A 17,709-nucleotide genomic window follows, 5' to 3' on the forward strand; every position below is an offset into this window, starting at 1 on the left:
TTTCCTTTTCATAATACTGTAAAAGGAATGATTAATCTTCTTTGATAATAAATTCTGTAATGCCTGGTATGCAACACCCTTTTTGTTGATGTCTATGTAATCAAATTCCACATGTTATCAGTATTGTGGTGAAATGATCCTCAAACAGCATTTGTGACTGAAAGGAAACCACCCTGGCAGTTATCACTGACATTTCTTGTAAATTTCGCTGTTACTATCAATTCAATATGATGTACCTCCTATGTAGAAGTTTTAAGTACTACAGTCTTTCACTAATCTAAGTGGCACAACAGACTGGGAAACTGCCTGAAAAGTTGTCATTTATGTCTAACAATAATTATTTGATAACAATGTGAAGATCATTGTGTTGGGTCACATTACTACAACAATATGCTAGTGGTCAGATCAACAATTGTTCAAAATTAGATGAGTGAAAGTGGCTCGTTGTCATCAGATTCTGGAAGGACTCTGTGGCTACTTGTAGGAATGCTGACAGATATATGCCCTTGCATATACTCAGTACCATAATGCCAGATAGTATTTGAAAATATCTCATGTTATTTTACTTAAAGATTGATTATTGCCAATATCACCAAGCACTAGAGAATATCTGACCAGAGAGATTTAAGCTTGATCTGGATGTTGGGAAACTCAGAGTAAATTGTAAACTGACACACACTGAATAAATCTGAAATTTCAGAATTCACATAACAGTACAGAGTTGAGTACATATTGCTTCCTCCAACTTAACATATCATAATAGCCTTAATTATCCAGTTACTGAAATAGCAATATATAAAACTGTCTCTTTCCACACAGAAAAGAATGAGATTATTTCACCAAGCCTGAATACACATTTGACAAGCATATGTAAATGACTGCAATAAGCAAATTTGACGAAAATGCAGAGCTATTTTTATTATTTCAGCAATCTACTGAAACACCTCAAACATCCCTGTCATACATTCAAGTGACACATAAAACATGATTACGGTAGGACAGTGTTGAAATATTATCCCCTAAGACCTCTTTCTTGTCAGACTTACGTCTTACAGCAAAAGAGTCATGTGGGTGATTTTATGTAGATTTTAAAGCGACTGCTGCTCTCAAACGTCTTGTGAAACAAGTTGCTGCAATGTTAAGATTTTACAATGTAAGCTCTAACGACTAGATAGCTTAGTTCCTGATGACTCTTCCTGATTGTGTGGCAGCAGTCCTTGAAACTTTCTCACTCCCAATGTTTCGTCCACAGCAGTACTTGACATCTTCAGATGTGCTGCTGATTAAACTGAGTCTTACTTTTGGTTGGCAAGATTCACTACAACTGGACGAAATGTAAGGATTTGAAAAGTTTCATGGACCTCTGCCATACAACATGGAACACTCACCAATAACTAATAAGCTGATTTTCCTGTATGAACACCCCAGATACATGGTTATTTGAAGGTGTACCATTTTGTTTCAATAACTTGTCATGAATGCCACAGTTCTACTGGTGTTAATCAGCGAGTCATGCCAGGTGTTGTGCCTCATCCCTCTCACACCTGTATAACTTGCCACACAATCCAGATCTGAAGGATTAGTTGCCAGTGTGTATATGTAAATGCTCCTTCAGGACACTGATGCCCTTGAATCTCTTATGGCAAACACTACAGCTATATGGGCATTAATGACTGTGCTTCTCTGAATGCCTCTTCAGGCAGCTTCTGTGTGTGAATGTCTTGCTGCAAATGCCACAGCTGTATGGGTGCTCGCCAGTGTGCAGCCGAAAATGTTGCTTCAGAGTGCTACGGAGCGTGAAAGTCTTTTTGCAAACGTTACAGCTGTAAGGGCGCTCACCAGTGTGCAACCCCAAATGCTGATTCAATGTACTACTTTGAGTGAACGTCTTGTTACAAACGTCACAGCTGTATGGGCGCTCACCTGTGTGCAATAAAGAGTGATGCTTGAGTGTGCTACTTTGTGCAAATGTCTTATTGCAAACGCTGCAGACGTATGGGCGCTCACCAGTATGCACACTCATGTGTCTTCTCAGGTCACCATCTTTCCTGAATGATTTGCTGCACACGTTACAAGTGAAGGGACGCTCGCCTGTGTGCACCCGTAAGTGGTCCTTCAGGATGCTGCTCGTTGTGAATCGCTTGTGGCACAAATCGCAGCTGTGGGGACTATCGTTAGCATGCAGCAGTGAATGCTGCTTCAGGTGAGTACTTTGTGTGAATGTCTTTTTGCAAATGTCACAGCTGAACGGGCGCTCGCCAGTGTGCAGCAAGGAATGGTGCTTGAGTGTGCTACTTTGTGAAAACGTTTTCTTGCAAATGCTACATCTGTATGGTCGTTCACCAGTGTGCACAGTCATATGTCTCCTCAGGTCACTATCCTTACTGAAAGATTTGCCACACACACCACAAGTGCAGGGACGGTCACCTGTGTGAACACGTACATGATCCTTCAGAATGCTGCTTCTCTTGAATCTCTTGTGACACAAGTCACAGCTGTATGGGCGCTCACCAGTGTGCAGGCGGAAGTGTGTCTTTAAAGAGTTACTCCTTGTGAATGTCTTGTGACACACATTACAGGAATGCGGAAATTCATGACTGTCCACGTGGTTTTGATCTTTCGGTTGCTGCTGCTGTGGGAACGTCTTTTTGCAGATAGCACCCTTGCCTGATGCTCTAGGCAGGGTAACTTTGGTAACCAAACTGCCACTGGCACCAGTGCCATTGTTGCCCTCCACGCCAACGGGGACAGTACTGCACAAAAAGTGGAAAAACAATGTAAGAAAATTTTGTCTAACAGTACAATTACGGAAATGAACAAGAATTTTAACATATGATAGATCCGAAATACCCCGCAACATCTCAATGAATGCAATGCATCTGGCAAAGTCTACAAACTAGGGTGTAAATGAGGAGCACACCGCCTCGATATCACAGAACATTTGTACGTTGAAGAAGTCACATGAAGCATGATTCTTTGGTCACAAGAGATTGCAAATTGGTCGGTTTAGCTCTGATTTTGATGTTCTAAAATTCACTGATATTGTTTTGTTAATCCATTTATTCTTCAGTTGTCATTAGAACAACTTCATGATTAAAAACATTGAATAACATATTACACTTCACTTTTCATATGCACATATATTGGAGTGACGTGTTCACTTTGACAACAGTAGTTATGATCTCAAAATGCTCTTGTTAAGCTTGAAACCAATTCACGACCTAAATTAATGTGGTAGAAAACCCCAAGGTGATTTTAATATATAACTGACACTGTCGTTGCAAAATGTAAGAGCATGGAAAACTACGTGAATAAATGTCACTGCCACATATACAAAATTCTCTGAGTCGGGTTAGAAAAGACAAATGGATACTTTATGCATTTATCTTCAAACATCCCCATTGTTGAAACATACTAATGTCTTTGTACATGTTAAGGTACTGTTGTCATGGCCAGCCTACCATAGAAAAATCACCAATGAGTGCCTTTTCTTAGACTACTACAGGAGATACTGACTCAGTCGGACAGCAGTTAATAAAACTTTTACAGACTAAGAAAGGCCGGTGTAGTTATTGCAGGAAAACAGTATTTAAATCAAGAAGGATGGACAGAGAAAGATTTATCAGAGATTTGTTTGAAATTTTGCACATGCATTCGTGTTACTGTGAGGAACACTGACAGCTACATCAGTCTCACCTGAAGTTTCATAAGCTTCAAGAAAATTAATTTAGACATTTCTTGCCTCATTTACAATCTAATTACAATTTTAATTATTGACTGACTGATACATTTACTCATACAGAATGGCTCAATACCTAAATTATAAAATTAGTACTTATACAGCTAAAAGTTCTGATTATACTACTACAGACAGTTCTGAATAAATATTAAGATAGCATGTTTATTATTTTTCGGTTCCTACAGGAAAATAGCGCAGTATAACGTGGGTCATTCACTAGTGCATTTTCTTCTGACACTGCTTCCTTCTATCAAACCTAAATTCACCTAAATTCCATACCCCAATCAATTATTTTAGCTAAGTACCGACTAATCCACTACTATCGAAGAATCAACAGAATTGAAACTAAATCAAACAGTCATTACAGGCAGTCTTCCAGCTCAGTCCACACATTGCGATTGTTACTATGCCCTTTTGTAGTGTACATGGCTTCAATATGTTCGCTTAAGTGTGATCCAAGTGCAGAACATAGTATGCTTTTCTTTAACTGTTTTTCTTTCTCGAAACTGAGTTGAAAATTGGTCCATTATCTTTCAGTTGTCCCTATTTCCAACTATGCCAAATAAATTAATAACTTGTAATTACTGTTTCCAATTATGTATGTTGTCTGTGCATAGAGCATTTAAATAGTGTGTGATCAGTTTCTTCTGGTATCCCACAGTTATAATTATAAATCAAACTCTCACCAGTATGAAAAGGTTATGAGGGATTTCATCTGCAAGCAGTGAAAAAGTTTTTTATTCCTCTCGTCCACGAAAAGTCTCTATTTTGTTATAGCTTAGATGTAGAGGAACACATGGTATGTGCTTTACACTCTTGACGATATTCATACGGTTGGAGTCAGACCTTTCCAGATACACTTCAGAGTCCTACTTTACCGAGTATTTGCAGACGTAACAGAAACCTTATCTACTGAAATACTTCTTCTTTTACCAATTATTTCATGGTTACTGCTCATTTTCTAGGTCGTCTGAATACAGACACATTATTACAATAAGTGTACATGTAAATTTGAGAGAACCTTTTAATAGTCGTGACAAAATTCCACAACGTTGAGCCTATGATCCATGGACCTCTATTAACACACTGCTCTGCATCTACTCCCATTTTATGCAACCTATGGTGAAGTGCATATAGTGTCAGAAAAGGGTGTTTTTTTTTTTTTGCACTCCATTCCAGTATCGAGCACCAAACGAATATCAGTTTAAATGTCTCCATGTGTGTTAAAATTTGGTGTAAACATGTTTTCCTTGTCCCTACAGGACTTACATATGATAGATATTGTAAATTTCTGGATTTATCATTCACCGTTGGTACTTGAAATACCTGAAAGTTGGTAAGAACTAGTTACTGCCCGCAATCGACATACTTGTATAGCTTAATAGACACTGTACCACTGGCCAGCCTGAGTGTAGCCTGTATGTGGTTTTCCTCTCTCATCTGGGAAGATACTTGACTGGTCCCCAAACTTCGCACACAAAAACACAATAACAAGTTTTTCTGTATTTCCGTCGCAGTCTACTAAGGTTTGAACAAAACCTGTCTCCATTCGTACTTACCTTCCTTCTGCAAGTGCAATATTCCCTCTTGGTCTCATTTGGTATAGGTACCATGCTCTTCAACAATGTTCTAGTTGGGATCGATTGAGTGTTTTGTTCGAAATTTTCTTTGTAATATAAATGCATTTTCCCAGACTTCAAGCAATGAACCAAATTCTGTCCACAATTTAACATATGAATGACATTGTGTGACCTTTCCCTTTCATATTCCCACAAATTATTACACCCACACATTTACATGACTGACTGATTTCAATTGTGATGCATTAATATTGGCTATCGGTATGCATTATTATATAATATTTGGGAATGCTTAGAATTCTGGCACTTTATTCCGAATGTTTCAGGAGTTGATCATTAGGATTTCAATAGTTTAATTTGTGAGGGACATTTACACATATACTTCAGGGTCTAAAGCCACCATGTGGACTGAATAGAGCCTCTAAATCTAAAATAAAACTTTGTATGGACCACAAACTCCTGGGTAGTGTCCCTGTGAGACATTTAGGAGTACCCTATAGTTCTCGACCCTATGGCGAAAGTCTAGGAAGTAACAGCCTAGCTTGTATTAAAACCTTCAAGGTATCTCTTTCAAGACTTTCACTCTACTCAGAGTGAGAGATGATGATGTGTTCTGGATACAATCCTGAGGATTGCGTGATTCAATGAATTTCTATGAGCAAGGCTGGTCTCCTCAACCTTGTTTCAAGTCACCAGAATAATGCAGGTATGATCTAGGATTCCAGACAGCACACAACATTCTTTCCATAATATGAAAATGATTCCACCCTTATTCAACACTGCATGCCGGAATGACTTCTTGGATGATACCTCCAGGTAGACATTGTGACTGCATATGTTGATCCATTCTGTAACTTGCTGCCATTTCCCTAAGGAGTGACTGCCAGTTTTCGTTGTGTGTTCAAGATTCCAACGATTAACAGAACCCTAAAAGTTTGCTCTTCTGTCATCCTGGTGTGGGATACTGTGATCTTCCTAAAGGTAGAATGTATCACATCGAATCAGTTTCAGTTTTAGCGGGAGACAGCACCTCATACATGTTGGTAATGTGACTATGCATAGGATTGTACTTGTATCTTTGGTATCTCTGGAATGTTCAACTGCAATCGTTCACCCAACAAACCCACTCGCAGTAACTTCAATTGTTCAACAGCACCAGATCGATTTCCATACGCTTGAGAACAACAACTAGTCTGCAACTACAATGTCTTTTGGGAGTATTTAAGTTTAAAATAACATCACTGGTTGTGTCTCATTTATGAGGTTCTACTATGCAACATGGACGACAGCATCCCTCTATGTACAGTATTAAAGCTGCAGCGCCCATTGTGTAGTTTATGGTATAATATGAGATGAAAGTTACACGGAACTGGAAGAAGGCCCAGGTCATAGCAATCTACAAAAAGGGTAAAAAGTCAGATGCACATAATAACCAGCAAATTTCACTGACATTGATTTATTGTAGAATTATGGAACATGTTTTGTGTTCAGACATAATGACCTTTCTAGACCCAGAAGACCATCTGCAGAAACCAGCACGGCTTTAGGAAAATGCGGTCATGCGAGACACTGCTGGCCCTCTTTGTGCATGATATACAACAGGCTCTAGATACCGGCTCCCAGGCTGATGTCATATTCCTCGACTTTCGAAAAGCATTCGACTCAGTTCCACACTGTCACTTGCTCAAAAACGTGCGCGCTTACGGTCTGTCCACTGACACATGCGGTTGGATAGAAATGTTTCGAACAGACAGAGACCAGCATGCCGTCCTGAATGGGGGACACTTCAACAGAAGCAAGCATAACATCACATGAGCCCATGGGCTTTTTGTGAATTGCATAAACGATCTGGTTGATGGTACTGAAAGAGGTATTAGACTGTTTGCCGATGATGCTGTAGTCTACAGGAAAGTAGTATCACGCGAAAGTTGTGAACAAATCAAAGACGATTTGCAGAAAGTAATTGTGTGAAGTAATGATTGGTAATTATCTCTCAATATTAGTAAGTGTAACCTACTGTCTACAACAAAGCCAAAATCCCCATTAACGTACAAGTACAAAATAAATGACCATTCTTTGGAAGCAGTAACATCCGTCAAGTATCTGGGTGTGACTATTCGAAATGATCTCAAATGGAACGATGCGACTACACAAGTAACAGGTAAGGCGAACTCTAAATTACGGTTTATTTTTAGAATCCTGAAGCGATGCAGTCCTTCAACAAAGGAAATTGCTTACAATAAGATTAGTTCGTCCAGTCTTGGAGTATTGTTCGTCTGTATGGGACTCTTACCAGCTGGATCTGATTTGAGAGATTGAGAAGGTCCAAAGACGAGCGGCAAGATTCATGACTTGTACATTTAGCCATTGCGATAGCGTTAAAAATCTCATAGAAAGTTTGAAGTGGCACACACTTGCAGATAGACGGAGTGCTAAACAGTAGGGCTGCTCACTAAATTCCGAAATCCGATCTTCACCGAAGATGTAGAGCATATACACTCCTGGAAATTGAAATAAGAACACCGTGAATTCATTGTCCCAGGAAGGGGAAACTTTATTGACACATTCCTGGGGTCAGATACATCACATGATCACACTGACAGAACCACAGGCACATAGACACAGGCAACAGAGCATGCACAATGTCGGCACTAGTACAGTGTATATCCACCTTTCGCAGCAATGCAGGCTGCTATTCTCCCATGGAGACGATCGTAGAGATGCTGGATGTAGTCCTGTGGAACGGCTTGCCATGCCATTTCCACCTGGCGCCTCAGTTGGACCAGCGTTCGTGCTGGACGTGCAGACCGCGTGAGACGACGCTTCATCCAGTCCCAAACATGCTCAATGGGGGACAGGTCCGGAGATCTTGCTGGCCAGGGTAGTTGACTTACACCTTCTAGAGCATGTTGGGTGGCACGGGATACATGCGGACGTGCATTGTCCTGTTGAAACAGCAAGTTCCCTTGCCGGTCTAGGAATGGTAGAACGATGGGTTCGATGATGGTTTGGATGTACCATGCACTATTCAGTGTCCCCTCGACGATCACCAGAGGTGTACGGCCAGTGTAGGAGATCGCTCCCCACACCATGATGCCGGGTGTTGGCCCTGTGTGCCTCGTTTGTATGCAGTCCTGATTGTGGCGCTCACCTGCACGGCACCAAACACGCATACGACCGTCATTGGCACCAAGGCAGAAGCGACTCTCATCGCTGAAGACGACACGTCTCCATTCGTCCCTCCATTCACGCCTGTCGCGACTCCACTGGAGGCAGGCTGCACGATGTTGGGGCGTGAGAAGAAGACGGCCTAACGGTGTGCGGGACCGTAGCCCAGCTTCATGGAGACGGTTGCGAATGGTCCTCGCCGATACCCCAGGAGCAACAGTGTCCCTAATTTGCTGGGAAGTGGCGGTGCGGTCCCCTACGGCACTGCGTAGGATCCTACGGTCTTGGCGTGCATCCGTGCGTCGCAGCGGTCCGGTCCCAGGTCGACGGGCACGTGCACCTTCTGCCGACCACTGGCGACAACATCGATGTACTGTGGAGACCTCACGCCCCACGTGTTGAGCAATTCGGCGGTACGTCCACCCGGCCTCCCGCATGCCCACTATACGCCCTCGCTCAAAGTCCGTCAACTGCACATACGGTTCACGTCCACGCTGTCGCGGCATGCTACCAGTGTTAAAGACTGCGATGGAGCTCCGTATGCCACGGCAAACTGGCTGACACTGACGGCGGCGGTGCACAAATGCTGCGCAGCTAGCGCCATTCGACGGCCAACACCGCGGTTGCTGGTGTGTCCGCTGTGCCGTGCGTGTGATCATTGCTTGTACAGCCCTCTCCCAGTATCCGGAGAAAGTATGGTGGGTCTGACACACTGGTGTCAATGTGTTTTTTTTCCCATTTCCAGGAGCGCATTATTACGACAAACTTTCGAATCGCGCAATAACCACAATTCAAAGATAAGGGAAATTAGAGCTCGTACTGAGGCGTTCAGAGAGTCGTTTTTCCCTTGCGCGATCCGCGAGTGGAACAGAGGGGGGTAAAATGACTTTGGCGCGAATACTGCCCTCCGCCACACACCGCTTGGTGTCTAGCGGAGTATATATATAAATGTAGAAGATACTTGGAACTTTGGATGTCGAAATTTTTTTTGTCGAGTTTACGTTATCCGACAGCCTTGCGTAACAAACTCGGCAGTAAAGGAAATTGAAAAGAAATACACACATTATATACTGCAATTGTAATGGCAAACTAACTGGAACTTGATATCACAATTTGCATTGTGCACAAAACACAATATTATGCCACAGGAGTTTCCTTCATAGGAGCTTTGTTTTCGAATACTTTCTTAGAGCAAGCTAGTCAAAAAGGAGATAACGGTGCGAAATATTGCAGTAACAATGTGTTTATTTACAGCGTAATTATGAGAAACAATTTTACTAAGGTATTGCTGCCAAAATTTGCAACCTGCAACTCGCATCCGTCGACTTATTGCAAAATAAGTTATACGGGACACTCATAAACATCCGAAAATTATCAAAAACATACCTTGAATGGCGTGAAACACGCTATATTAAGGGGAATGATAGTCTAAATGAGGATGGTAATTGCCAAAATCTGTATAAAGCGAAAAGGTAAATTACAAGTGACGACATAGTTCTACTTACTTTCTGCACAGCACTCGTAAATGTTATGAAACTCCTAATATATGACGACAGAGATAGTTTTACACGGTCTCACTAGATAAAGCAGAGTCTTCGATAGCTCTATTGTCCTTGGCCACTGACGTCATTATAAGCTCCAGAATGCTACACAAACACGATTTCAAAACGCTGACCAGTGAAGTTACCCCTTCCCATGATACCTAAATATAAACAGAAAACAGAAAATCCTGCAAATTCTTAATAATAAATATTGACGCTAACGAGAAAAATATTGGAAATCAGCAGTTCTGCATGAGGAGAAACTAAAATAACAACTGGAGAAATACAACTGTAAAATATATAAAACGCCTCAACCTGAGAAACACAACACAATGGTTGGTTTCAAAGATACAAAAACCTCAACATTAGCATGAACCTACAATAACGGGCATCGAAGATATCACTTGACCAATACAACTCAGCTTAAAAGACCGATACTAATACTAAATGGCATACACCCAACAGCAATATGGAAAGCCAACAAAAGGTATCAATACAGATAGCTAAAAATCACGGCAATTAACGAAACGCGATATCGATACAGCTCAACTGAAAAGACAGATAGCAATACAGACAGCAAAAATCGTATATCAGTTAAGGAAGTCAAAAGATGATACCAATACACATAGCGAAAATTGCGAGAACTATCGAAACATGGTGTCGAAAGCAACAGATGGTCTATATATCCCAAGTTAACTGGCTGATACCAATAATATAAGTCAAAAACGGATGGAAATACAAAAACTAAATGGCGATACCAAAACACACAGTAAAAAACAGCAAAAACTAACGAAAGGGGATGTCGAAAACATCACTGACCTATATAGCGCAATGTAAGCACCAATGTCAATATAAACAGATAATAACCGAAAACAGTTTTAAAAAAGCCAAAAAACGATATCAGTAAACATACCAATAGCTAAAAATCGCAGCTGTCTACAAAATGCGGTGTGGAAATAAAACAAATTTTAACAGGTTAACATCACCGTAACACACAAACTGAGACTCAACATCTTAAAGCAAGTTGCACGTCAGGCAACAATTCTGTATTTGGAAGATGATTCCAAGTACATGTAAACTGTAGCCTGTGTTTTCGCTAGCTGCAAAGACAACCAAAGATATTGTATAATCCCTGACCGATGAATGACGTCACCCACACCAGTGGTACTATAGCATGGCTCAAGGCGAATGGGTTGTATCGAAGGCTCAAGTTGACCTATCTCACTTGTGCACAACAAACTGGATATCTGCTTACAAATATACATGGATACTGCACATAACTGATTAAGTCACACCTTTTGCGGCGGAATGCCAAATCAACCCAACTCAGAGTAGCGAAATCCACAGAACTCTATCAGAGGAAGTTTTTCACTTGATGGCTTTAACTACGTTGTAACCATTTTAGTTATGAATTACTAACTGAGAAAGCCTTGCAGCCCAATAGTCGTAAGGTTTTTTCTAGCGTTAATATTATTGTTTTACTCGGTTTCTCAATATTTGACGAAGAATGAAGGTTATTTTCTGTTTTCGATAATTGGTTCTGTACACAACAACCGCACAGTTTCGTTTTTATGGATGTTTAGGTCATGTGTTTAGGTCACATGTTGAAAAAGTAAGAAAACACCTGCAAAATCTTATAGAAGGTGTGTCCAGTATGATGAATTTTAAAGCAATTTTTTAAATTTTTTATACCCCTGTTTATAGCATTTTGTGTGTAATACAAAATTACAAATACTATACACAAAAACAAAATGCAGTAAGTGTTTTGCCCTAATATATGAAACCTTTTTTTTTTCCTTTTTTAGCCTGGTCATTCACAATTGAGTTTGCAGTAACGGTGAGTTATATTAAAAAGTAATTGGCGTTAATCATTAACGCTTCAACAATGTGTACCAGTGAATAGTGTGCTAACAGTCATAATAAATACGATTTTATTTGTAAATTTGACAAACATATACACGAATGCCTCCCCCCATGAACCATGGACCTTGCCGTTGGTGGGGAGGCTTGCGTGCCTCAGCGATACAGATGGCCGTACCGTAGGTGCAACCACAACGGAGGGGTATCTGTTGAGAGGCCAGACAAACGTGTGGTTCATGAAGAGGGGCAGCAGCCTTTTCAGTAATTGCAGGGGCAACAGTCTGGATGATTGACTGATCTGGCCTTGCAACATTAACCAAAACGGCCTTGCTGTGCTGGTACTGCGAACGGCTGAAAGCAAGGGGAAACTACAGCCGTAATTTTTCCCGAGGACATGCAGCTTTACTGTATGATTAAATGATGATGGCATCCTCTTGGGTAAAATATTCCGGAGGTAAAATAGTCCCCCATTCGGATCTCCGGGCAGGGACTACTCAGGAGGATGTCGTTATCAGTAGAAAGAAAAATGGCATTCTACGGATCGGAGCGTGGAATATCAGATCCCTTAATCGGGCAGGTAGGTTAGAAAATTTAAAAAGGGAAATGGATAGGTTAAAGTTAGATATAGTGGGAATTAGTGAAGTTCGGTGGCAGGAGGAACAAGACTTCTGGTCAGGTGACTACAGGGTTATAAACACAAAATCAAATAGGGGTAATGCAGGAGTAGGTTTAATAATGAATAGGAAAATAGGAATGCGGGTAAGCTACTACAAACAGCATAGTGAACGCATTATTGTGGCCAAGATAGATACGAAGCCCACACCTACTACAGTAGTACAAGTTTATATGCCAACTAGCTCTGCAGATGATGAAGAAATTGAAGAAATGTACGATGAAATAAAAGAAATTATTCAGATAGTGAAGGGAGACGAAAATATAATAGTAATGGGTGACTGGAATTCGAGTGTAGGAAAAGGGAGAGAAGGAAACATAGTAGGTGAATATGGATTGGGGCTAAGAAATGAAAGAGGAAGCCGCCTAGTAGAATTTTGCACAGAGCACAACTTAATCATAGCTAACACTTGGTTTAAGAATCATGAAAGGAGGTTGTATACGTGGAAGAACCCTGGAGATACTAAAAGGTATCAGATAGATTATATAATGGTAAGACAGAGATTTAGGAACCAGGTTTTAAGTTGTAAGACATTTCCAGGGGCAGATGTGGACTCTGACCACAATCTATTGGTTATGACCTGTAGATTAAAACTGAAGAAACTGCAAAAATGTGGGAAATTAAGGAGATGGGACCTGGATAAACTGAAAGAACCAGAGGTTGTACAGAGTTTCAGGGAGAGCATAAGGGAACAATTGACAGGAATAGGGGAAAGAAATACAGTAGAAGAAGAATGGGTAGCTCTGAGGGATGTAGTAGTGAAGGCAGCAGAGGATAAAGTAGGTACAAAGACGAGGGCTGCTAGAAATCCTTGGGTAACAGAAGAAATATTGAAATTAATTGATGAAAGGAGAAAATATAAAAATGCAGTAAATGAAGCAGGCAAAAAGGAATACAAACGTCTCAAAAATGAGATCGACAAGAAGTGCAAAATGGCTAAACAGGGATGGCTAGAGGACAAATGTAAGGATGTAGAAGCTTATCTCACTAGGGGTAAGATAGATACTGCCTACAGGAAAATTAAAGAGACCTTTGGAGAGAAGAGAACCACGTGTATGAATATCAAGAGCTCAGATGGCAGCCCAGTTCTAAGCAAAGAAGGGAAGGCAGAAAGGTGGAAGGAGTATATAGAAGGTTTATACAAGGGCGATGTACTTGAGGACAATATTATGGAAATGGAAGAGGACGTAGATGAAGACGAAATGGGAGATACGATACTGCGTGAAGAGTTTGACAGAGCACTGAAAGACCTGAGTCGAAACAAGTCCCCCGGAGTAGACAACATACCATTAGAACTACTGACGGCCTTGGGACAACCAGTCCTGACAAAACTCTACCAGCTGGTGAGCAAGATGTATGAGACAGGCGAAATACCCTCAGACTTCAAGAAGAATATAATAATTCCAATCCCAAAGAAAGCAGGTGCTGACAGATGTGAAAATTACCGAACTATCAGTTTAATAAGCCACGGCTGCAAAATACTAACGCGAATTCTTTACAGACGAATGGAAAAACTGGTAGATGCAGACCTTGGGGAGGATCAGTTTGGATTCCGTCGAAATGTTGGAACACGTGAGGCAATACTGACCTTACGACTTATCTTAGAAGAAAGATTAAGAAAAGGCAAACCTACGTTTCTAGCATTTGTAGACTTAGAGAAAGCTTTTGACAATGTTGACTGGAATACTCTTTTTAAAATTCTAAAGGTGGCAGGGGTAAAATACAGGGAGCGAAAGGCTATTTATAATTTGTACAGAAACCAGATGGCAGTCATAAGAGTCGAGGGGCATGAAAGGGAAGCAGTGGTTGGGAAAGGAGTGAGACAGGGTTGTAGCCTCTCCCCGATGTTATTCAATCTGTATATTGAGCAAGCAGTAAAGGAAACAAAAGAAAAATTTGGAGTAGGTATTAAAATTCATGGAGACGACGTAAAAACTTTGAGGTTCGCCGATGACATTGTAATTCTGTCAGAGACGGCAAAGGACTTGGAAGAGCAGTTGAACGGAATGGACAGTGTCTTGAAAGGAGGATATAAGATGAACATTAACAAAAGCAAAACGAGGATAATGGAATGTAGTCAAATTAAATCGGGTGATGCTGAGGGAATTAGATTAGGAAATGAGACACTTCAAGTAGTAAAGGAGTTTTGCTATTTAGGAAGTAAAATAACTGATGATGGTCGAAGTAGAGAGGATATAAAATGTAGACTGGCAATGGCAAGGAAAGCGTTTCTGAAGAAGAGAAATTTGTTAACATCGAATATAGATTTATGTATTAGGAAGTCGTTTCTGAAAGTATTTGTTTGGAGTGTAGCCATGTATGGAAGTGAAACATGGACGATAACTAGTTTGGACAAGAAGAGAATAGAAGCTTTCGAAATGTGGTGCTACAGAAGAATAATGAAGATAAGGTGGATAGATCACGTAACTAATGAGGAGGTACTGAATAGGATTGGGGAGAAGAGAAGTTTGTGGCACAACTTGACTAGAAGAAGGGATCGGTTGGTAGGACATGTTTCGAGGCATCAAGGGCTCACAAATTTAGCATTGGAGGGCAGCGTGGAGGGTAAAAATCGTAGAGGGAGACCGAGAGATGAGTACACTAAGCAGATTCAGAAGGATGTAGGTTGCAGTAGGTACTGGGAGATGAAGCAGCTTGCACAGGATAGAGTAGCATGGAGAGCTGCATCAAACCAGTCTCAGGACTGAAGACAACAACAACAACATACACGAATGTTGAGCCCTTTTCTTACGACTTTTGAGAGATAGCAACTTTTCTTAGCATAAAACACATGAAATAATACATAGTAATCAAAACCTGAGTTAGATACCAACAGCAGATCATTGTGGAAATAATAGGTGAACCAAACATTCTGATATTCATTAAAATGTACTTCACCAACAATATGTAGAGTAGTATATATTTGGAAAATCTGTTTATAAAATCTATAAAGGGAAAAAGACAGACTTCTACAAAGTTATAGCACTCTTCATTTTGGAAAACATGTACCACTATTTGAACGTGAATAACGCTTATTATGATATAAGAACATCATAACCAACACACACTACTGGTTCTTGTCGATGGGGAACATGGCTAAGTGAATTTAAAACCAAAGAATGATTACAGGCAATTGTCTAAATTCAGTCTTCACACAGCAACTGTTTCTATGTTTGCTGTTTTCTCTTCAGAATTGTAACTATGCTATTTTGCAACACAAATTGCCTAGTTTGTTATTCGATAATGTATGATTAAATTGTGTAGCATGCCACGCTTGAGTAGTTCTCTTTAATATGTGTTTCTAATTTTTATAACTTCCCACTACCTACACGAAATAAACGCTACCATATAAGTATTGTTTCACACTGAGACAATTTCTTTCTACACAGACATTCAAATAGGAGAGAGCTAGTACATATGTACTGCCTACTTAGAAAAATGTGATGTGGAACTTGAGGGTTGGGGAAAAGGACTTAAAATGACTAACAGTCAAAAATAAGCTAATAGCACGAACAATAAATATATTGCAACCTGTTTGGACCATGTTTTTCTCTTAAAACATACTGAAACTGTGAAGTCACCCCCCCCCCTCCACAACAACAACAAAATTCTAAAATAAAATCACACAATGTTTTCTGCTTGGTGTTTCAGGCTACTGACTAATTTAAGAAATCAGTTGAAGGACTGCCCACTACACACCCATAATCAGTTTCTGGTATTTTCTATGGCCTTTATTGTTGTGGTACATATTGTTCTAGGGAGATAATGTTAATTCTTGAGCTATAGAATCTTATGATGAGTAAAAGTTTACATATTTTTAAAACTAGTTGTAGTGTGATCAGTTAAACTATATTTCATCAGTCATGTAGCATCTTTTATCTGAAAATAGAAGGTTGTTTACTATGAGAGATGTGGTATTATAAGTTTTTTAATGTTGTAAGAGCGTTATCTGCCATGAAAATGGAAATTACTGGATTACTGGTTCCCCATAACATTTCTATTTCATCTGATTTCTTTTGCTGATTGTTTGTGTGTAGTACAGTAATGTTGTAACAGATAGACCATTAAATACAGTAATGAAAAATTTTTCCTCAAGTGCAACAGTTTTAAGTTTTCATGCAACTGCACAACATTTCTTCACTTTCGGAAAAGTCTTATTTTTATGTAGTAATTTTTGTAATTTCAAGAAGATAATGCAGACACAAAAACTGAATGCAGTCATTTAAAAATAGAATAGGAAAATATATAAAACTTCCTCTACATGGCTTCCTAGATGCGAAATACTCAAAAGCGACCAAGCTACAACACTCTCCCTTACAGCATCTGTAATTATGTCTGGTAGTCACATACTTTGTCACACACCTCATCAATCTGAAAGAGGTAGAACCATAACCAGTGGGACAGTATCATTCCATTTAGTGACTGACAGTGCCTAGGTTTTGACATGATTTGGACGAATGCTAACAAATGAAATGTTTGTTTGGAAATACAGTATTATCCATTTGGTGAAGGATGTGCAATAATTACATTTTTCCTCCAGTTTACGTTAAATATTTACCGCCCTAGTACAAATATTATATACTCAAATTCCCTCTGCTTTTATCAACAGTTCAATGCTTTTTTTTAGGTATCTCTGCTGTGGAATGTTTCAAAGAACTCGGTCTGTCAGCCTGTACAGTACAGATGTGTTCGAGTACTGTTGAAAGAAGAGTTATTACTTCGTATCACCTAGTGACACAAGCTTATGTATCCTTAAATACAAATGTTGCTCTTCATCTACAGTGTGGTCTAACAGAAGCCCAGAAATATCTTCTCCTAATGTCTCTAACTAGTAGGCTAGCTTTTCTAGAGTGTAATGGTGAAAGAATCATACTCAGCAGTTGCTGTTTACGTTGTAGTCTGTTCCCTATAATGATGAAATTTCTTCTCTCATGCAAAAGGAAGGTTCTCATAAAATAATGATATCAACATATTTTAAACAGATTTATAGATTATTTGCACAAGACATTGAGGACATTAATGAATTTCACAATTTCGAGCTTTCCATATACACTACTGACCATTAAAATGGCTACACCAAGAAGAAATGCAGAAGATAAACGGATATTCAACGGACAAATATATTACACTAGAATTGATATGTGATTA

General features: G+C 39.9%; 1 protein-coding gene across 1 annotated transcript in view; it reads right to left on the reverse strand.

Annotated features, from left to right (window-relative positions):
* LOC126291563 (zinc finger protein 501-like) overlaps window positions 1-17,709 on the reverse strand; it is a 405,002-nt gene continuing 387,293 nt past the window's right edge. The window contains exon 8 of the mRNA XM_049985079.1: window positions 1-2,753. Within this exon, the coding sequence (XP_049841036.1) occupies window positions 1,667-2,753 (1,087 nt within the window). The 3' untranslated portion in view covers window positions 1-1,666. The remainder of the gene's footprint in view (window positions 2,754-17,709) is intronic.

Source organism: Schistocerca gregaria, chromosome 9, assembly GCF_023897955.1.
Source record: "Schistocerca gregaria isolate iqSchGreg1 chromosome 9, iqSchGreg1.2, whole genome shotgun sequence".
Taxonomy (NCBI): domain Eukaryota; kingdom Metazoa; phylum Arthropoda; class Insecta; order Orthoptera; family Acrididae; genus Schistocerca; species Schistocerca gregaria.